Here is a 21,208-nt window from a genome sequence, read left to right on the forward strand (position 1 = left end):
ATGGGATGATGATTTCTGCCCCTTTGGGGTTAGGGTAGCAACATGCCTGGTATCCAGTAGGTACTCAACCAAGGAAGATGTCAGGGCGGGCCCGAGTGGGGTCACCGCCCAGACTGTGTGCTTGGCCCCTCCCGCAGCCAAAGGCCACAACGCCCAGCCCAGGACTGGAGGCCACCTTGCAGGAGAGGCTGGCCCTCTACCAGACAGCGATCGAAAGCGCCAGGCAAGCCGGAGATGGTGCCAAGATGCGGCGCTACGACCGGGGGCTTAAGGTGAGCGGGCAGACGGGAGGGTGCTGGGACCTCATCACCCAGCTCCAGGCCCCTCCCAAACCCACATTCACATCTTCTCCCAGACGCTTGAAAACCTGCTGGCCTCCGTCCAGAAGGGGAAAGCCATTGATGAAGGGGACATCCCGCCGCCTGTGGCTGTGGGGAAGGGCCCAGTGGCTACGCCCAGCCACATCCCAGCACCCACCCAGCCGGTCCCTACGAACCCACCGGCCCCAGATCCCCGGGTCATCGTGGAGGGTCCTCCTTCAACTGCCCCAGCCTCATCCCTGGTCTCCGCTAAGCCCCAGCTGCCCTCAGGTAGGACAAGGACAGGGCTGGGCTGACGTGGGATGGGCCGGGTATTTATTCAGTGGTAGGGCCCTCTGCGGGGTTGCAGGCCCGACACCAATTGTTAGATATTTTTAATACCCTTCCCTCGCCGGAGCCTACCTTCCAGGGGGGACATGAGCTCACAGAGAAGTTTTGTGTGTGTGGTGGCAGTAAAATATATTTAACAACACATTTGCTATTTAACCATGTTTCAATGTGCAATTGAGAGGCATTTGGCGTATTCACAATGTTGCTCAGTCATCACCTCTGTTTCCAAAACTTTTTCCTCACCCCAAACGGAAACTCTGTCTCCATTAAATGCTAACTCCCCATTCTCTCTCTCCCAGCCCCTAGTAACCTCCCTTCTACTTTCTGTCCCTGTGGGTTTGCCTCTGTAGACATTTCACGTAAGTGGGATCGTCCGTCCACTCTTTGCCCTCCTGTGTCTGGCTTCCTTCACTTAGCATAATGTTGCAGTGTATGTGTCAGAACTCCATTCCTTTCTATGACAGGGTAACATTCCCACACATAGGGTTTTGGGGGGTTTTTTTGTTTGTTTTTTACAGAAACACAACATTATTTTATTAGTCACTGTAATTTTAATCATGACCTCTTTATTTTTTTTCACATTGACAATGTTCAAAATCTCAAGACCTTTTAGGGTTTTTATAAAATTTTTGTATTGGAGCGTTGTTGATTTACAATGTTGTGTTAGTTTCAGCTGTACAGCAAAGTGAGTCAGTTTTGCATGTTAATATATCCACTCTCTTTTAGATTCTTTTCCCATATAGGCCATTACAGAGTATTGAGTAGAGTTCCCTGTGCTTTACAGGAGGTTCTTATTGGTTATCTATTTTATATATAGTAGTGTGTATATGTCAATCCCAATCTCCCAGTTTATCCCTCCCCCCCTCCCCCGCCTTACCCCTGGTAACCGTAAGTTTGTTTCCTACAACTGTGACTCAATTTCTGTTTTATAAATAGGTTCATTTGTACTCTTTTTTTAGATTCCACATATAACTGATATCATATGATATTTGTCCTCTGTCTGACTTACATCACTCAGTATGACAATCTCTAGGTCCATCCATGTCGCTGCAAATGGTGGTATTCTGTCCTTTTTTATGGCTGAGTAATATTCCATTGTATATATGTACCACATCTTCTTTTTTCTTTTTTTAAATTAATTAATTAATTAATTTATTTATTTTTGGCTGCGTTGGGTCTTTGTTGCTGCGTGCGTGCTTTCTCTAATTGTGGACGGGGGCTGCTCTTCATTGCAGTGTGTGGGCTTCTCATCGCGGTGGCTTCTCCTATTGTGGAGCATGGGCTCTAGGCCTCCGGGCTTCAGTAGTTGTGGCACGTGGGCTCAGTAGTTGTGGCTCGTGGGCTCTAGAGCACAGGCTCAGTAGTTGTGGTGCACAGGCTTAGTTGCTCCACAGCATGTGGGATCCTCCCAGATCAGGGCTTGAACCCATGTCCCTTGCATTGGCAGGCGGATTCTTAAGCACTGCGCCACCAGGGAAGTCCCTGTACCACATCTTCTTGATCCATTCCTCTGTTGATGGACATTTAGGTTGCTTCCATGTCCTGGCTGTGGTAAATAGTGCTGCAATGAATGTTGGGGGTGCATGTATCCTTTTTTTTTTAATATCTTTATTGGAGTATAATTGCTTTACAATGTTTTGTTAGTTTCTGCTGTATAATAAAGTGAATCAGGGCTTCCCTGGTGGCGCAGTGGTTGAGAGTCCGCCTGCCGATGCAGGGGACACGGGTTCGTGCCCTGGTCTGGAAAGATCCCACATGCCGTGGAGCGGCTGGGCCCGTGAGCCATGGCCGCTGAGCCTGTGCATCCGGAGCCTGTGCTCCACAATGGGAGAGGCCACAACAGTGAGAGGCCCACGTACCGCAAAAAAATAAAATAAAATAAAAAATAAAATAAAATAAAGTGAATCAGCTATATGTATACATACATCCCCATATCCCCTCCCTTTTGCGTCTCCCTCCCACCCTCCCTATCCCACCCCTCTAGGCGGTCACAAAGCACCGAGCTGATCTCCCTGTGCCATGCGGCTGCTTCCCACTAGCTATCTGTTTTACATTTGGTAGTGTATATATGTCCATGCCACTCTCTCACTTCATCCCAGCTTCCCCTTCCCCTCCCCATGTCCTCAAGTCCATTCTCTACATCTGTGTCTTTATTCTTGTCCTGCCCCTACGTTCTTCAGAACCATTTTTTTAGATTCTGTATATATGTGTTAGCACACGGTATTTGTTTTTCTCTTCCTGACTTACTTCACCCTGTAGCATGTATCCTTCAAATTATGGTTTTCTCCGGATGTACGCCCAGGAGTAGGATTGCTGGGTCACATGGCAGCTCTATTTTTAGTTTTTTAAGGAACCTCCATACTGTTCTCCATAGTGGCTGTACCAGTTTACATTTCCACCAGCAGTGTAGGAGGGTTCCCTTTTCTCCACACCCTCTCCAGCATTTACTGTTTGTAGATTTTTTGATTCCCACGCATAGGGTTTTGAGTGAATAATTCCCAAGCCCTCAGCTTGTCTGTCTTTCCTATAAAACTCACCTGCTGGAGGACGCACCTCCCAAGAAGTTTCTTTCCCCCAACCTCCCTTCTCCCCCTTTAGGGAAGGAACATGGGGATCTGCCCCAGGGGCAAACGCTGCCCTGGTGGGAACCAAAGAGATACTTGAAACACTGGCCTGGGGTTCAGAAAGTGAACCCCTGGTCTCTAAATCCTTCTGCAGCCAGGCTGGTTTCTAAGCTTTTGTTTTTGGCAAAGTTCAAGGATGACTATCAGAAATCATCACCTGAGATTCTCAACTGAAATCATCAACAATTTTTCATAATGGGGTTTTTGGTATGTAGCTGGGCAGGGGCTCTGAGAATCACGTGACGTCACAATAATAAGACTATCTCTTCTATTTGTCGATGTGAAGCAGGTTTCTCTACATATTAAAAACAAAAAAGGAAAGTAGGAAAAGAATAAACAAGGAAACAGAGATAAATGTTAGGAGGTGGACCCAGCCACCGCCATGTCAGCAAGAGCTGCCTTGCCAATAAAATTTTACTCTTAGTATATAAAAATTATTTGTCAAAAAAGCTCAATATATTTAGGCTTTGCTCAATTTCGTGCTGATAATAATTGTAACAGTAATTCTATCCTGGAAGAGAAATTCTTTAACACAGAGACTTGCGATGGCAGGAAACAAAGCCAATCACATGTCAAGGTGTTGGGGAGAGGGGCAGATAAATTAGGAGTTCGGGATTAACAGATACACACTACTATATAGAAAATAGAAAATAGGAAAACAACAAAAACCTACTGTATAACGCAGGGAACTGTACTCGGTATCTTGTAATAACCTATAATGGAAAAGAATCTGAAAAAGAATAAATAAATAAATATATATAACTAACTGAATCAGTTTGCTGTGCACCTAAAACTAACACAACGTAGTAAATTCATTATACCTCAATTTTAAAAAAACGTTAAGGTGTTTTAGACACCTCTTCAGACAAGTCCTCCAAAACTAAAGCAGTGGGTCCAGTTGTCAGTCTGAAAAAGTACAATGCATGCTGTTTTTCAGGTGTTTCTAGGATTTCTGGACGCTGGGTAGTGTATCTATTGTATTTTTTTTTATATACTGACAATTGTACCTATTGCTTTCAATTTAGGGATACTTCCCCTAAAAACTGAGCATATTGTTTGAAACTGTAACTAACATACTGTTTAATAAGCCATTTAATCCTGTTTCCCAACTTTGCTGATACAGTGCCTAGATGTACATTTAAATGTACGATGGGGTTGTCAAAAAAAGCCTTTCAAGTACCCACATATATCATGTTAGGATGCAGTTCTGCGGGAGACGTGGATGTAAATAAGGGAAGATCTGAAATTCCCGAGTGCTAAATGTGAACCCTGGCATATATTTAAATAGTAAATGTTGGTGTATAGTCAAAAGAATATCTGAAATTCCTGATTGCTAAATGTGAACCCTGACATATATTTAAATAGTCAATGTTGGTTTGTGTTGTTTCAACCCACTGACTTTGCAGTAATTTGTTACAGCAGCAACGGGAAACTAATAAAATAGCAAAAAATAATTTTTACCTTTTTCTGTATATTTTTCCCCAGTCAGTTTTAACTTTGCTATTTTTTATATAAGAAATTAAAAATTTTTACGGAGCAAAAATATATATATATATATATATATATATAGTAAATGTTAGTATATAGTCAAAAGAATTGAAAGCAGGGACGTGGAAAGGTATTTGTACACTTGTGTTCTTAGCAGTATTATCCACAATAGCCAAAAGGTAGAAGAAACTTGGTGTTTATTGACGGATACAGGCACACCTCGTTTTTTCTAGTTTTTGCTTTATTGTGATTCAGATATTGTGGTGTTTTACAAACTGAAGGGTGGTGGCAACCGCGCTTTGAGCTAGTCTATTGGCGCCATTTTTCCAACAGCATTTACTCACTTTGTGTCTCTCTGTCACATTTTGGCAATTCTCACAGTATTTCAGACTTTTTCATTATTATTATATTTGTTATGGGGGTCTGTGATCAGTGATCTCTGATGTGACTGCTACAATTTGCTAAAGGCTCTGTTGGTAGTTAGCATTTTTTAACCATAAAATATTTTTATACTAAAGTATGTACGTTGGTTTTTTAGACATAATTCTATTGTACACTTAATAGACTACGGTATAGTGTAGTAACTTTTACATGCACTGGGACACCAAAAAACTGAGTGACTCACTTTATTACGGTATTTGCTTTATTGCGGTGGTCCGGAACCAAACCCGAAATATCTCAGAGGTATGCTTGTAAATAGATAAACAGATGTGGTCCATTCATGCAATGGAATAATATTCACCCTTAAAAAGGAAGGAAATTCTGACACATGCTACAACATGGATGAACCTTGAGGACATTATGCTGAGTGAAAGAAGCCAGTCACAGAAGGACAAATACTGTGTGATTCCACTTACAGGAGGTCCCTAAAGGAGTCAAATTTGTAGAGACAGAAAGTAGAATGGTGGGTGCCAGGGGCTCGGGGAGAGGGGATAGGGAGTTAGTGTTTATGGGGACAGAGTTTCAGTTGGGGAAGATGAAAGAGTTCTGGAGATGGACGGTGGTGAATGTTGCCCAACAATGTGAACGTGCTTAATACCACTGAACTGTACACTCAAAAAGGGTTAAGATGGTAAATTTTATGTTGTGTGTATTTTACCACAGTTTGAAAAAATAAAAAGGGAATATTGGTGAGTTTCAAATCACCATAGTAGTTAGCATACATTTGATTTGAAAGAGTGGTGTGATGGTTTTCTTTATCAAATGTCAATATTTGGAGACACTGGAAATGACAACCCTTGCTACTTTTTCAACTTAAAATGAAAAGTTTTTGATGTCAACTTAAAAATGTGTAAGGATACATAAAGTTTTCCAGAATTCTCTTGGGGGCAAAACAGCAATGGCTCCAGAGACTGACAGTCGTGCGGTTGCGTCCCCACCATGTCATCTTCAGGCTGTGTGACCTTGGGGAGGCAGTATCCCCTCTCTGAGCCTTAATTCTCAAATCTATAAGGTGGGCCTAAGAACAGTCTTTGTTGTGAGAATTAAGTAGAAATGGTTTGCGTGCTGTTCCCCCTCCCAGGTCCCTGCAGCCCAGGACCTCCCAGGTCCCTGGCCCAGTTGCAGAGCCGCCAGCGCGAGTACAGGCTGGCCGCCCTCCGCGCCAAGCAGCAGGGAGATACCGCCACTGCCGCAAGACACTTCCGCGTGGCCAAGGTGTGCCCAGACTGACGGACAGGGTCGGAGGGAGAGGACAGGATGCTCCTGACATTGCATGATGGCAAAGAACAGGGGCTCTGGAGTCAGAGTTAAATCCTGGTCACTCCGTAGCTGTAGTTTGCTGCACCTCTTGAAGGCTCAGTTTACCCTCTCTGTGAAATGGGCATAAGTGTCTGGAAGAGGCTTGAGCAAGTTGCTGCAAAGGAAGGGACAGAGCGGGGAGTCCTCTGTTGTGGGCAGGGCATAGAGACTCCCCTCAGGGTCATGGCCTCCAGCTGCAGCCTCTTCCCCTGATCTTCCTTTTCCCAGAGCTTTGACGCTGTCTTGGAGGCCCTGAGCCGCGGGGAGCCTGTGGACCTGTCACGCCTGCCCCCTCCACCTGGTGAGGACCCCACCCTGCCCACCCTCCAGGACTGCTGGAGGCCTCCACAAAGTTCTTTCTAATACTGCCGCCCCTGTTGGTCAGGCCCAGGGACCCCACCTTCAGGCCAGGCCAGCCTGGTGGGGGAAAGGGCGGCCACAAGCAAGCCCCCCATTGGACTGGACCTCTCTGCCCCCAGACCAGCTGCCCCCAGACCCACCATCACTGCCACCACAGCCTCCAACTCCTGCCGTCGTGCCCTCCATGCCAGGTAGGCTTCTGGGACCCTGTGGGGTGGGCCAGCCAGAGCAAGACAGTCTCCCCGACCCTAGACTCTTAACTCTATCCCCTGGTCTGGCCCAGAGGTTCCTGCACCCCCAAGGACTCTCCTGGAGGCGCTGGAGCAGCGGATGGAGCGGTACTGTGTGGCCGCGGCTCAGGCGAAGACCAAGGGGGACCAGCGGAAGGCTCGCATGCACGAGCGCATTGTTAAGGTGTGTGGAGACCAGGTGGGCGAGTTGGCAGCCCCTCGAAACCTTGCCCAGGAAGCCCTAACACCTACGTTCCCTGCAGCAATACCAAGATGCCATCCGAGCCCACAAGGCTGGCCGAGCCGTGGATGTGGCCGAGCTGCCTGTGCCCCCAGGTAGGCCCCACCCCCGGCCCCTACCCCTCTAACCTCTGAGCCTTTGCAGATGCTATTCCTTCTGACTCTGCAGTCTCAGGGAGCCGATGGCTTGCACATTCAGAAATTCTGCAAGCTTGTTAGACGATTGGTAGCTTAAAATCGGTCACAATGGGAGAGTTTATACCACGGAAATTGGGAAACAATAAAAATCAGGAGGTTTTATTTGGAGAGCCTGTTCACCGGCCCACCACTGCCTGCTCCCTCCCTTTCTTCTTTGCTTTTGACTCAACTCCTTCCTAGTCATCAGCTCTCAGTTTTACAGATACCTGCTCAGCCTCCCATCAGCCCCCCAGTGGGTAGGAGGCATCCTCTGGGATCTCAGAGCTGCCTGTGTGTCCCCCATGAGAGCAATTATGTGTCTGCACCTTGGTCCCGTGGGAGAACCTCCAGGCCCAAGACTACCTCTTATGCCCAGCACACTACCTCACACAGTGCTTGCTTTTTGGAGTCTGGTCGAGGCCCAGCCGGGGTCAGGCAAGAGGAAGGGCAGGCAAGAGGGAGGTTGGAATGGTCTGGCAATCTCCACCCAACCAGCAGCATCTCCTTTCTTACATGCAAAGTAGATTCAATGGCCTGAGGCTCCTTATGGGGGAGGAACCTGAGTCTCCACCATCATGGTGTTGGCCCCGCCTCCTGATTGGGTCCCAACTGGCCGCCCAGGCTTTCCCCCGATCCAGGGCCTGGAGGCCACCGAGCCCACCCAACAGAGCCTGGTGGGCGTCCTCGAGACTGCCGTGAAGCTGGCCAACCAGGATGAAGGCCCAGAGGACGAATACGATGAGGAGCCTAAGAAGGTGTGAGGGGCCGGGGCCTTGGGGCGAGGCCAGGGAGTGGCAGCAAAGCCAAGCCCCAGCAGTCCTGGCCTTGAGCCAGAAAGACCCGGCAACACTGCCGGCCCTGCTGCCTTCTGGCTGTGTGGCCATTGGGCAAGTCGTTTTGCTCTCCGACCCTCGGGCTCCTCCTCTGTAAACTGAGCACAGTAATAGTCCCTACCTCCCAGGGCTGTTGCAAAGATTCAGTGTGAACAAGATCATATGTTGTGTTCAGTGCTGAGGAAACAGAAACTAAGACGGTCAGTGTTGTCAGTGTCGGGCCCTGACCCTTTGGGGAGTGGACTCATCACAGGTGCTGGGAAAGCTCTGACTTCCTCTCTATCCCTCAGCAGCTCAACAGCCCTGCAGCCCCCACAGCCCAGCCCAAAGCCCCACCTTCAAAGGCACCCCAGTCAGGATCTGCCCCAGCAGCCAAAGCGGCCCCCAAAGGCACATCCACCAGAGGTAGGTACACCTGCCCCACCTGGGCTGCCTGTTGCCTGGCCGTGGGTTGGGCAGCACCCGCAGACGCCCCTGTGCCCACAGCCCAGCAGCAGCTGGCCTTCCTGGAGGGCCGCAGGAAGCAGCTCCTGCAGGCGGCGCTGCGAGCCAAGCAGAAGAATGACGTGGAGGGCGCCAAGATGCACCTGCGCCAGGCCAAGGGGCTGGAGCCCATGCTGGAGGCCTCACGCAACGGGCTGCCCGTGGACATCACCAAGGTGAGCCCTCTAGGCCTGCTGGACCTTCCCAAGCACTCACCCTTCAAGCTCATGCCGCTTAGCAGCCATGTGACTTGGAGTGTATTAGTCAGCAACCAGGTTAAGCCGCTGAAACAAATAGGCCTCCCCAAGACAGTGGCTGAAACAAGACAGACATTTATGTTTCTTGCATGTAGCATTCAGGGCATTCTGGTCTCTAAAAGACAAAGCCCTTCAGGGCCCAGGTTCTTTTATCTTGTTGCTCTGCCACACCCTAGGTCTTGTCCACATGGTCAAAGTGGTTTGACGCCTTGTCTGCATCCCAGCTATGAGAAGTTACATGGAGTTGCCATCACTTCTGCTTGCCTCCCATTGGCCAGAGCTCAGTCACATGGCCACCCCTAGCTGCAGCAGAGACTGGGACATGTAGTCTCTTGCTGTGCGCCCAGGCAGGACTCCATTACTAGGGAAGAGGGGGTGGGGATCAGACTTGGAGGAAAATGGATAACAGATTCTGCCATTTGGGGCAGGACCATCCACTTCCCTTTGAGCATTACTTTTCTCCTTGGGAAAGAAGGAAGAACAGGGGCAGGGGATGAAGCCATAGTCAGGGAAGGCCTCTTTAAGGAGGGGTGACGTTTCGGCAGAGACCCGGGTGGGCCTGCTCCTTGCTGACCAGCGGACCCTACCTCATGAGCCTCGTCCTCCCCAGGTGCCACCCGCCCCTGTCAACAAGGACGACTTCGCCCTGGTCCAGCGGCCCGGCCCAGGTCTGTCTCAGGAGTCTGTCCGGCGCTACGGTGAACTCACCAAGCTCATAAGGCAGCAGCACGAGGTGAAGGGGGATTCCCCACCCAAGTCACTACAAGGGCATGGGCCCCCAGCCCTCCCCTCACTTTCTTCTGCTCCCCCAGATGTGCCTGAACCACTCTAACCAGTTCACCCACCTGGGCAACATCGCCGAAACCAGCAAGTAAGAGGCCCCGCCCCCATCCCCACCAGACATCTGCACCCCCAGCCTGCCCCTGGGACCCGGGACCTGAGCAGGGCCCTCTTGCCGGCAGATTTGAGAAGCTGGCGGAGGACTGTAAGCGGAGCATGGAGACTCTGAAGCAGGCCTTTGCCCGGGGTCTCCCCACACCCACTGCTCGCTTTGAGCAGAGAACCTTCAGCGTCATCAAGTAAGGCCCCTGAGACCCCCCCCCAGCCCTTTGGAGAGGGGTTTGTGCGCCCCGGAAGCCAGGATTTGCCTCTGGAGTAGAGTTTGGGGAGCTGGTGGGAGCACAGTGTGTGCAAGGGTCCTGAGGCAGACGTGACGCGCGAGTGAAGGACGGCGATAGGGTGTTGACAGTGACACATTTGGAAATGGGGATGATCTAGTGACTGTAGACATGTGCCTGGTCCCAAAGGCCTGGGCAAGCCCGTGGGATGGTGATCTTGGTTCTGCTCCTGTTAAGTCTTCTTACACCCCAGGGAGTTGGGATTGTTTTTTCCCACTTGTAGATGACATTAGGTGCAGCCACTGGGATAACCTAAGATCCCCATCTAGGATAACCCACACCCCTTACCCCGGCTGCCCTACATCTGCACAGCCTGGCTCCCTATCACTTCAACTCCTCCCACTGTCCCCACTTCACTCACTTTCTGCCACATAGACCTCTTTTTGGTCAATCAGACACACCAGCCGTGTTTCCACTCAGGGCCTTTGCACCAGCTATATTTCCCCTGCTCAGACTCTCTCATGCAGGTTACCATGTAGCGGCCTCTTCTTGACACTCAGAGTCACCTGTGATGTTACCTCCCCTGAGAGGCCCTCCCTGATCACTCTGTCTAAAGCAGCCCCTTCTGAGCACACTCCACTCTCTCTCCCCTGTTTTAATTCTCTGCAGAGTTGTTGTTGTTTTATTTGCTTATTTATGTATTCATGGGTCATCTGTGCACTCAGCTAGCCCCGGTTCCATGAGCAAAGGCATGGGGTCTGCCTCGTTTACTTCTGTGTCCCCAGCAGTGAAGACACTGGCTGGCATATAGTAGATGCTCAAGAAATACTGTCAAAGAAAGAGAAGGTCCCACAGCAGCTAGGGCCACTGGCTGGTGCAGAGTAAGTCCCAAATAAATATATGCAGAGTGGAGAAAGGACTCAAAAGGTAGCCAGTGGTGGACCTGGATAGAGAATTCTAGTCTGTCTGGTCCTAAAACTCAAGCCTAGGCGCTGAGACACCCCTAAGAGACTGGGGGGAGGGCAGAGAAGGCGGGCAGGCAGTGGCACTGAGGTGCCTCTGTCTCTTGCCCGCCCTCCTGGAAGGATCTTCCCTGACCTCAGCAGCAACGACATGCTCCTGTTCATTGTGAAGGGCATCAACTTGCCCACACCCCCAGGTGAGGGGGCGTCAGGCAGGGGTGGGGCCGTGGGGTCCACCCCTCTGCCCAGCTCTGACCCTCATCTGCCCACAGGGCTGTCCCCCGGTGACCTGGATGTCTTTGTTCGGTTCGACTTCCCCTATCCCAATGTGGTATGTGGGGAGCTGAGGAGGGACGGGCTCAAGCCCCATCAGGCCCGGGAGTGAGTCTGGCCGGGGTTCAAGGGTAGGCGCCCCTGAGCTTTTTCGCTTCCTGTCTGGTCACAGGAAGAAGCTCAGAAGGACAAGACCAGTGTGATCAAGAACACAGACTCGCCTGGTGAGCCTTGGGCGGGAGGCAGCCCTCCTCAGAAAGCCCATGAGACCACAGCCTGACCCCTCCCTCCTCCCTCCCTCCTTCCCTGGGCAGAGTTCAAGGAGCAGTTCAAACTCTGCATCAACCGCAGCCACCGTGGCTTCCGAAGGGCCATCCAGACCAAAGGCATCAAGTTCGAAGTGGTCCACAAGGGGTAAGCTGGGGCCACAGGCGCTGCATGGGCTCTAGAAGAGGGGGAGCTCCCCTGGGCCGACCGTCCTGTCCCCTCTCACACACACAGGGGGCTGTTCAAGACCGACCGGGTCCTGGGCACAGCCCAGCTGAAACTGGACGCCTTGGAGACAGCATGCGAGGTCCGGGAGATCCTCGAGGTGAGAGGTGGACATTCGTCTGACCGCTCCGGTGTGGCCGTGCCACTCATGAACACCACCCAGGTGCTGCCTGCCCTGAGCCCCCAAGGGTCCCCTCTGCTGGCCCAGCCCGGCCCCGGGAGTCCCAGACCTCCCTGCTACCCGGCCTTAAATACCCTCAGCACCCTGCTCCTTTATGAGCAGCTGATGTGTCAGCCGTACCCACGGACTCGTGTTTTGGAAACTGCTTTGGTCTCCCTGAGCCCAGCCCTGAGCCTCCAGCCGCTGCCTGCTTCCTAACAGGCTCCCCTCACTCCCACCCAGGTCCTGGATGGTCGCAGGCCCACAGGGGGGCGGCTGGAGGTGATGGTTCGGATCCGGGAGCCACTGACGGCCCAGCAGTTGGAGACGACAACTGAGAGGTGGCTGGTCATCGACCCCGTGCCAGCAGCTGTGCCCACAGTGAGACCCCTGCCCATCGGCAGCCCCAGGGAAGGAGGGAGGCTTGGTTCAAGGGGACCGAGACTCACAAGACTGGTTCTGTCCTCTGAAGCAGGTTGCTGGGCCCAAAGCGAAAGCCCCTCCCGTGCCTGCTCCTATGAGGGAGCCGGGGAACAGGTAGGTGGCTGGGCCCGGCTGTGCTGGAGAGAACCCCCTTCTGCTTATCTCAGCCTATCCTGGACCACTTCCCATCAGGCACAGATTGGAGCATGTCTCTCCCCTGCTCCAAGACCTTTCCTGGCTTCTCTTCTCCTGGAGCGTCTAGTTTAAACTCCTCAGCTTGATCTTTAAGACCTTTTGTGATCTCCGTCAATATGTCCAGCCTTCTCTCTCCCCACTTCCTCCTGTTGGTTCATGGATACACTTAGTTTTCACTGACCTCTGGGCTTCTCTGTGTTACAATGTCCTGAGCACCCCTATCCCCACACTATCTCCTTGTTTCTCTGCCCAACTCTGGCTCCTTTGAGTCCCAGCCTGGCTCTCACCTCCTCCAGGAAGCCCTCCCTGACACCTGGCGTCACAGTTGCCTGGGTGTACAACCATTGTCCCTATTAGGTTGTGGACTCGGCAACACAGGGGTGGGCCTGGCTTGTCTCCCGCTGTTCCCCAGTGCCCAGTGTGTCTGTTGAATTAATGGGGTCGGGGGTGGGAGATCCCTGCAGCGCCTCACCCTTCCTCAACCCCATAGATCAGCCCGGCCCCTGCATAGTCTCAGTGTGCTGGCCTTCGACCTAGAGCGTCTGGAGCGGAAGGTGGGTACCCATCCTGCAGGGCTCAGTGGGGCAGGATTGGGGGTCTGCAGGCCCGGGCACGGCCCTCACAACTCCCTCTGCACCCACCCCCCGCCCCAGACCCTGGCCTTGAGGCAGGCACGGCGGCCAGTGCCCCCCGAGGTGGCCCAGCAGCACCAGGACATCATACAGCGCAGCCAGTGGCAGAGGGCACAGCTGGAGCAGGGGGGCCCCGGCATCCGGCGGGGTAGGATCTCAGGGATGAGTATGTGGGGGAGGGGCGGGGCAGGGGGCCCCATCGTGACCGCCTCCCTCCCTCAGAGTACATGGCCCAGCTGGAGCGGCAACTGCAGTTCTACACAGAGGCCGCCCGGCGCCTGGGCAACGATGGCAGCAGGGTGAGCTGTGGGCGGGCCGGGTGGGCGGGCATCGGGGGGCCGGGGCTGCCAGGGGCTGCCCACTGACCTCCTGTTGACCCCTCAGGAGGCTGCCAAGGAGGCACTGTATAGACGGAACCTGGTCGAGAGTGAGGTGAGAGGCTTGGGTATTGGGGACGGGGTGGGCAGCTGTGGCCATGTTCCCTCCACCCTGACCTCGGCGGCCTCTCCCCTCAGCTGCAGCAGCTCCGCAGGTGAGGGGCCGAAGGGGCGGGCGGCCCCTGGAGAGCCGGGAGCGGGCCCAAGGCCCCGGCGCTGGGAGGAGCTAACGCGGCCACAGCCTCAGACCAGACAATCAGACAATCAGAGGACAATCGGCTCTGGATGGACACGTTCCCCCGGCTGGGCCCACCTGGCCCGACTGGAGCCTCCCTGGCAGGGGACGTTGCGGGCGCCAGCCTGTGTGTGCCCCTCACCTAGGCCTGGCCGGGTGGGCCCCAGAGAGTCCGTTTGCACAGCCCGGGGGTGTGCGGCCCCTTGCCTGCCTCCGAGGTGGGAGGGCGGCTAGGACCAAACCTCAAGGGCCCCTGCAAGCACTTTAGTTCCAGCCCGTCCCCAGCCTTAACCCTGATGCCCACCCACACCCCAAAGAAGCCACTGAGGCCAGCCAGAGCCCAGCTGGCTCCCCAGAGGGTTGCCCTGGCCCAGCTGGGCCCCCAGGGCTGACACACGGAATAAACAGCCAGGGCCCTACCTGGCTCACTCTGTCCTGCCTTTGTTTCTTGCTCCTGCCCTCAGTGCCTGGGCTGGGTCTCCTTCACGGCTCCCCTGGGGGCTGACGGAGAGGTACCTGCGAGAGGAGCAGGCTGGCAGGGGGTGTGCCCGTGAAGGATGTGTGCTCCGCGCACACTTGCTGCGAGGACGTGTGTGAAGGCCTGTGCACGTGTCCTGAGCGTCTGTGGCCCACCTGGGGGCATCCGCGAGTGTCTCTTCAGCTGGTGGCCTTGGGCGTATCTGGGTTTACACGTGTGGTCAGGTCATACGTGGTGGTGCCTGGTGACCCGTGTGTGTCTCAGGGCCTTGACAGCCAGCCCTGCCGCTCACTGGCCGCAGGACCTGGGCCAAATTGCCTGACCCACTTAGCATCCCAGAGCTTCAGCTGCTTCTGCTGGACGCAGGGAAGACGAGAGCCCCTCCCACAAGCTGAAGGGCACCTGGCCGGTGGTGAACACTTGAAAGGGCTAGGCTCTGTTGTTGGCTGCACTGTGTGGCGTGTGGGATCTTAGTTCCCCATCCAGGGATCGAACCTGCGCCCCCTGCAGTGGAAGCACGGAGTCTTAACCACTGGACGGCGAGGGAGGTCCCGGGCTAGGCTTTATTGTTGCTGTGGCCATCTGCACGGGCAGTGGGGGGGTGTCCAGCAGGGTCGGAGTTGCCTGCACACCCAGTGTGCGAGCTGCACGCTTCAGTCTCTCCCTGGGCTGCCCGTGTGTCGAGGTGACACCCCTGTCCCAGCATCCTGGCCAGCGTGGGTTAGGCGGGCCCAGCTCTCCAGGCCTGAGAGAGCCAGCTCGAGGCCCCAGGTTGGGCACTGTCTCCTTAGTCCACAGCCCAGCAGAGCCCCAGGTGTCTGGGCTGCTCTACTGCGCCCCTCCAGGCTCAGGGGCCCTCTGCCCGTGGCCGACGTGGGGCTGTGGGTGGCAGCTGGACCAGGACTGGCTCAGGGTTACCCGTTGTGTCCACCACGCGAAGGTGCGGGAGGCCCAGGAAGGCCTCGGGCGCTATGCTGGTCACGTGAAGCCTGTTGGCCCTGGACCGAGAGGTGGGCGCGAGGGCGTTTTTGAGGGGAGGTGCCCCCCCAGGCCTGCTCACGTCCCCCACAGCCCTCCCTTGTCCACCCGGAGCCCCCTGGCCCTGCCACCCTCAGGGCACCTGAGGAAGAGGGCACGTAGGCGGGGCGTGCTGAGGAAGGCTTCGGGGCCCACGTGGCTGATGCGGTTGCCCTGCAGGTGCAGCTCCTCGAGGGCCTCAGGCAGGTCGGGGGGCACGAAGGACAGCTCGTTGTGGCTGAGGTCCAGCACCTGGGCAGGCGGGCAGAGATGGCGCCGTGGCGGCCCCAGGCCCCGGGCCACCCGTTTAGCCAAGCCCCAAACTGCTCTCCTCCCAGCCCGGTCCTTCTGCCCCCTCCCTCAGCTACTTTGTGACTGCCAAATCCTGCCCTCAACAGAGGTAAACTGAGTCCCCTCTGGGGCAGGCCCTGTTCTAGGCGGTGGGGGCCCAGACAGGCAGGGTCCCTGCCTGCTGTGGGAACCGTTGGTTCAGTTAATCCCTCGCAAAGATGGTCCTTCCTTTACCTCCTCGTGCCCTTCTAACTGTTCGCTTATGCTTGTTGCTGACTGCTCTCCCTAACTAGGATGTCTGTGCCCAGGGCCAGGAGCTGTGTCCTTCTGTGCCCAGTGGCATCTCCAGGACCCAGAGTAGCGCCCGGCACCCACACATGGCCTGAATTCTGGGGCATCGACAGCACTCAGAAGGAGCTAGAGGCTGGGGAGGTGGAGGGGTGGTCGTGGAGGACCAGGTGGCAGGGGCAGCACAGACGAAGGCCTGGGGGCCGGATCTGTCTTATGCACCCCAGGGCTGGCCTGCAGTGGGAGCTCTCTTTGTGGCATCTCAGAGCCTTGCAGGGGAGTTGCTGGGCAGGCCGGCCGGGGAGTGGAGGGGCTGTGGGGACACCTGCGGGCATTCAGTGTGGCCAAGCAGCCCACCCCTGACCTGGAGGGCCTGCAGCTCATGCCAGGTGCCAGGCCCGATGTCACCCACACGCAGCCGGTTATGCGCCAGGCAGAGCTCCTGAAGCTGGTCCAGGCCGGCCAGCGGCTCAGGCTCGAGGGCCCGCAGCTGGTTTCGCTGCAGCCGCAGGGTGCGCAGGCTGGCAGGCAGGCCAGAGGGCAGCAGGGTCAGCTGGTTGCCGGCCAGATCGAGGCTGCGCAGGGCCCGCAGCCGGCGGAAGGCCCGGCGGTGCACGCAGGCGCTGGCCAGGCGGTTATAGGCCAGGTTGAGCTCAGCCAGGCCGGGCGTGGCGGCCAGATCGCGGGCACCCAGCGTGGTCACGCGGTTGTGGGGCAGCACCAGGGCCCGCAGGCGGCGGGGCAGCGCCTGGGGCACGCGGTCCAACCCGTTGCCGTAGAGATGCAGCGTGTGCAGGCCCCGCAGCGGCCGCAGTGCCCCGGCCGGCAGCCCCGCCGCCCCCAGCTGGTTGTGCTGCAGCAGCAGGTAGCGCAGCCCTCGCAGGCCGCGCAGCCGGGCAGCCTCCACCCAGCGGATGCGGTTGCGGCCCAGGTGCAGCACGGCCAGGGTGTGCGGCAGGCCGGCGGGCACCGCGGCCAGCTGGTTGTGGGACAGGTCCAGGTACTCGAGGCCGTGCAGCTTGCTGGCAGGAGAGAGAGGGTCGGCGTCGGGCTGGGCGCCCAGAGTGGGGGGTGTTGAGGGCTGGTCCCGAGAGACGTAAGCTGGAGATTCCAACTTGGGGGTGATGATTTGAGAGATCTGGGTAGGAGGTAAACCTGGGGGTGATCAGGGCAGATTCCAGCCTGAGGGTTAAATGTAGGGGTGACCAGGACAGAGTTCTGGGTCTGAGATGTTCATGTGGCAGCCGTGTCGTTGGGTAGTAGGACTGAGGCCCAGGGTGTGGTTGGAGACAAGGATGCTGCCAGGTGCCTGGCTGAGCCTGGCCCATTGTAGGCGCTCACCAAGTGAGGCCTTGAGTTAAGAGTCATACAGAGGTGGGGGATGGAGGCCTGGGGCCCCCAGATGCTGAGTCCTCAGCCCCTACTGCCGGCACGAGGCCGCACCCCCGAACCCCCTGTCCCCAGGCCCCACCTGAACGTGGTGGCGTGCAGGCCGCTGTCCGTCAGCTGGTTGTGCTGAAGGTAGAGCTCCCGGAGGTGGGTCTGGCGACTCAGGGCTCCTCGGGGCACCTTGGAGATGAGGTTGTTCTGGGAAGGGAGCAGAGCATGAGACAGAGGGTCCGGGACAGAGGGCAGTGGGGAGCCACAGAGGGCTCTTGAGTAAGGGACCAGGAGCTCGCTTGAGCAAGGCTGCCCACAGAGAGCTTGTGAGCGACCAGTGCCAGTGGAAGGGACTCAGAGACATTTCTGACTACTGGGATAACAAGGAGGTGTCGGGGTGTCGCAGGAGAGAGGTGCAGGGAGCCCAGGGAGGTGGGGACCCGGGGATGGTGAGGGGAAGGAGGGGCACCTGCAGGTGGAGCCGCTCCAGCGAGGACGGCAGGCTGGGCGGCACATAGCTGAGCCGGTTGCTGGAGAGACTGAGGGTGACGACTGCCTGGGAGCCGTGGAAGGCGTCGGGCGGCAGGCCTGCATTGCTCAGCTGGTTGTTGTGGAGGTACACGGACCTGAGGGGAGCCAGGCTCCGGCCACCAGCCCCGCCCTGGCCTCCCCACCGCCCCGCACCCCAGCCACCTTCAGTGTGAGAGTGTGTGTGTGTGTGTGTGTGTGTGTGTGTGTGTGTGTGAGCGTACGTGGTCTCTGCTTCAGTCTTGAGTTCTCCAAACAGAGCATCCAGGGCCCTGTCTCCCCACCAGACCCCCCCCCAAGGTGGGGAGTGACCCCAGGCATATCTGAGACCCCTGGGGCCTGGGCTGGGCCAGGGGCTACCTGAGCGCAGGCTTCTCCCCAAAGGTGAGCGGGAAGATCTCCGTCACTTCGTTAGCAGCCAGATCAGCGACACGGAGGGAGCGGGGCAGAAACTGGGGGGCCACAGAGAGCTGCGGGAGTAGAGTTGCACTGGTCCTGTGGCCCCGCTCCTGCACCCCACCGCCCGCTGTCCCATCTACCCTCTGCGCTATGTGACCCCAGCCCGGCTGCACCCCGTGTGTGTGTGTGTGTGTGTGTGTGTGTGTGTGTGTGTGTGTGTGTGTGTGTGTGAGGGGGGCTCACCTTGTTGTGGGCCACGTAGATGTGCTGCAGCTGCGTGAGGGACTCAAAGGCCTCGTCAGGCAGGCCTGTGAATGAGGTGGGCAGTGAGGGGACCGCTGGTGTGGGGTGGGGGCAGGGCGGAGTCTGTGCTCCCACCCAGCCAGGGACTGGCAGAGGCTCCTCCAGGCCCCGCCCCCCACATCCTCAAAAGCCACAGCCCCTGCCCCCCATCCCCTGAGTTTCCATCCTGCTCAGCAAAGGGCAGTGCTGGGAACAGCCGCAGACCTGCCCACAGACCGAGCTGGGGAGGGAGAGGGCGGCGGGGACCGTGGTGGGGAGGGGCCGCCTCCCATCGTCCCCCTCACCCTCGGAGGAGATGAGGTTGTTGTGGAGATTGAGGGTCCGCAAGCCGCTAAGGCGTGACAGCTCGTTGTAGGGGAGCTCCTGGAGCTGGTTGTTCTGTGGGGCAGGGAGCGGGGCACTCACACCCTGACCCCCGTGACCCTGGGCCCTGCTTCTCAGCTTCCCGTCAGCCTCAGCAGTGAGCTCTGACACCCCATCACCCTCTACTCGATCCCAAATGCCTTATTACCTCGGAACAACCCTGTAACCAAAAAGAGAGTGGCCCCCAGCGCCCCATGCACCCCTACAGTTGATCTCAAATGCCCCGCCACGCTGACCCCAAGCAACCCCGTAATCACCAGACATTGACTTCCCCGACACCCCTAAACCCTCAGCCCCTCCCACTTCCAATATCTGTGCCCCCACCTCCTCTCACCGGACACACAGGGCCCTGCACCCTCTTCAAGGCCGACTCGCATCAGTGCCAAGACCCTCACGCCCAATGCCTCACCCCTGCACGTGGACCCCACACCCCATCACTCTCAACCCAACCACTCCCCAGGCTCCCCGCTTCCCCTGGGAGCTACCCTGCACCCCCACCCCAGGCCCCACCTGCAGGGAGAGGTGTTGAGCTGCCCTGGTGATGTTGTCCGGGAACACCCGAAGGTCCAGGCCGGCACAGTCCACTGTGTCAGCCCGGGGGCAGGAGCAGCGTCGGGGGCAGGCCCGGGGCGGGGGCTGCGAGCTCTCCCCCAGGTGGGGGAACGAGGCGTCCTCCATGCCGAGGGCGGGCGGGGGCCCAGGCAGCAGCAGGGGCAACAGCAGTAGGCTCAGCCACTGGGAGTTGAGGGACGGCTCAGGGTGTCCCCAGGCTGGGCACCGGGTCACCATGGCGACAGGAGCATCCCCGCATGGAGGGGGGCGGGCAGGCAGGCCCCACCCTCAGACCCTCCCCTGCCCCAACTTACCATAGCCAGCCCCAGGTCTGCCGTCTTGCCGGAACTGCTGACCAGGGTTCCCTAATGGAAAGCAGGCGGTCACCTCCTGGAGGTTCTGCTGTGGCCGCCACCGCCCCCCATCTCTTGGCGCTGGCCACTCTCCCCCCCGCCAGCCTGTTCTCCCAGGGGCTCAGGGGAGCTGGCCCACCCTTTCCCCGCCCTGCGGAGGGCAGGCAGGCACCGGATGGGGTGATGAGGACAGGCCAGCCTGTCCCCTCTGTCCCACCCACCTCCCCCCAATGCTCCGCGCCACCACCCCCCTCCCCCCCCCCCCGCCCCCGCCGCCTCCCCAGCTCTGCTTGCGTAACCTCGGCCAGCCTGGGCCGGGCCACAGGAGCGAGGAATGTTTGGGGGAAAGCTGAGATTTGCCCTGTCTGGTATTTGGGCCAACCGCAGGAATAGAGGTGGGGGCAGAGGAGTGGAGGATGCTTCAGGGCACAGGAGGGTCCCCAAGGAACCGGCGCTGGCAATGATGGGTCAGGGCAGGCCTGGGCTCAGCCTGCCAGTCCAGACACCGGTCTGTGGGCTCCCAGCCAGGTCTGCCATCTGGGCCCCTCCTCCCCCCCCACCCCCGCCAGCTGGCCTCACTGGCAGCCAGGCTCCCCCATCCCCAAATAGCCACAGCCGCCGCCCAAAAGGAAATTACACGTATTGAGGCACCAGCCTGGTGGTTAAGGATGTGCGCTCAGTGGCAGCCTGCCTGGGCTTGAACCTGGGCTCCGCCACCTCTCCAGGCCTTGGTTTCCCGCTCTGCAAAGTGGGGGAATAGTTGCCTCGCCTCCCGGGAGTGGTGTAAGGATTAAATGAAATCATGCATAAGAAGGGGGTGAGGGCTTCCCTGGTGGCGCAGTGGTTGAGAGTCCGCCTGCCGATGCAGGGGACACGGGTTCGTGCCCCGGTCCGGGAAGGTCCCACATGCCGCAGAGCGGCTGGGCCCGTGAGCCACGGCCGCTGAGCCTGTGCGTCCGGAGCCTGTGCTCCGCGACGGGAGGGGCCACAGCAGTGAGAGGCCCGCGTACTGCAAAAAAAAAAAGAAGGGGGTGAGACGGTGCCCAGCACATGCCAGGCCCTCAACCGCAGAGCGGAAGTGTGTGCTGAGGGGTGAGGAAGCCCGTCTCTGCCCCAGGTCCGATCCCCCGAAACACACCACTTACCCGTGAGACTTCAGAGAAGTCATTTTCCTGTCAAACCTCAGCTTTCCAATGCATAAAATGCAGCTGACAGAAGACCCCCTCCTCAAAAGGCGGTCACAAGGCAAAGGCAGGTAGTGGGCCGAAAGTTCCCAGCACAGCATCTGCCCCACAAGTGCTCAGCTT

The 21,208-nt window shown here is 56.9% G+C and overlaps 2 protein-coding genes across 6 annotated transcripts in view; one reads left to right on the forward strand and one right to left on the reverse strand.

The window, feature by feature from the left end:
• Positions 1-14,452, forward strand: part of CC2D1A (coiled-coil and C2 domain containing 1A) — an 18,192-nt gene extending 3,740 nt beyond the window's left edge. The window contains exons 5-29 of one of the 5 annotated variants that reach the window (XM_079917179.1): positions 138-272; positions 356-590; positions 6,285-6,418; positions 6,731-6,803; positions 6,982-7,053; positions 7,146-7,276; positions 7,356-7,428; positions 8,131-8,264; positions 8,633-8,747; positions 8,829-9,001; positions 9,693-9,815; positions 9,895-9,953; positions 10,045-10,161; positions 11,286-11,359; positions 11,435-11,493; positions 11,608-11,659; positions 11,750-11,849; positions 11,937-12,027; positions 12,331-12,468; positions 12,560-12,624; positions 13,196-13,259; positions 13,359-13,485; positions 13,560-13,636; positions 13,722-13,769; positions 13,853-14,452. In XM_079917179.1, the coding sequence (XP_079773305.1) occupies positions 138-272; positions 356-590; positions 6,285-6,418; positions 6,731-6,803; positions 6,982-7,053; positions 7,146-7,276; positions 7,356-7,428; positions 8,131-8,264; positions 8,633-8,747; positions 8,829-9,001; positions 9,693-9,815; positions 9,895-9,953; positions 10,045-10,161; positions 11,286-11,359; positions 11,435-11,493; positions 11,608-11,659; positions 11,750-11,849; positions 11,937-12,027; positions 12,331-12,468; positions 12,560-12,624; positions 13,196-13,259; positions 13,359-13,485; positions 13,560-13,636; positions 13,722-13,769; positions 13,853-13,873 (2,490 nt within the window). In that variant the 3' untranslated portion in view covers positions 13,874-14,452. The remainder of the gene's footprint in view (positions 1-137; positions 273-355; positions 591-6,284; positions 6,419-6,730; positions 6,804-6,981; positions 7,054-7,145; positions 7,277-7,355; positions 7,429-8,130; positions 8,265-8,632; positions 8,748-8,828; positions 9,002-9,692; positions 9,816-9,894; positions 9,954-10,044; positions 10,162-11,285; positions 11,360-11,434; positions 11,494-11,607; positions 11,660-11,749; positions 11,850-11,936; positions 12,028-12,330; positions 12,469-12,559; positions 12,625-13,195; positions 13,260-13,358; positions 13,486-13,559; positions 13,637-13,721; positions 13,770-13,852) is intronic. The other 4 variants (XM_079917177.1, XM_079917178.1, XM_079917175.1 and 1 more) reach the window with 4 other exon arrangements.
• A 777-nt stretch (positions 14,453-15,229) lies between these two features.
• On the reverse strand, positions 15,230-19,986 carry PODNL1 (podocan like 1). Its single transcript, XM_079917184.1, is given in 10 exon segments — positions 15,230-15,425; positions 15,548-15,696; positions 16,388-17,045; positions 17,495-17,610; positions 17,873-18,029; positions 18,292-18,401; positions 18,574-18,638; positions 18,918-19,011; positions 19,507-19,823; positions 19,826-19,986. Coding segments are annotated over 10 exon segments (1,857 nt in total). The 5' UTR covers positions 19,866-19,986; the 3' UTR covers positions 15,230-15,274.
• Between the last annotated feature and the right edge of the window lie 1,222 nt (positions 19,987-21,208).

This window comes from Stenella coeruleoalba, assembly GCF_951394435.1.
Source record: "Stenella coeruleoalba genome assembly, chromosome: 3".
Lineage (NCBI taxonomy): Eukaryota > Metazoa > Chordata > Mammalia > Artiodactyla > Delphinidae > Stenella > Stenella coeruleoalba.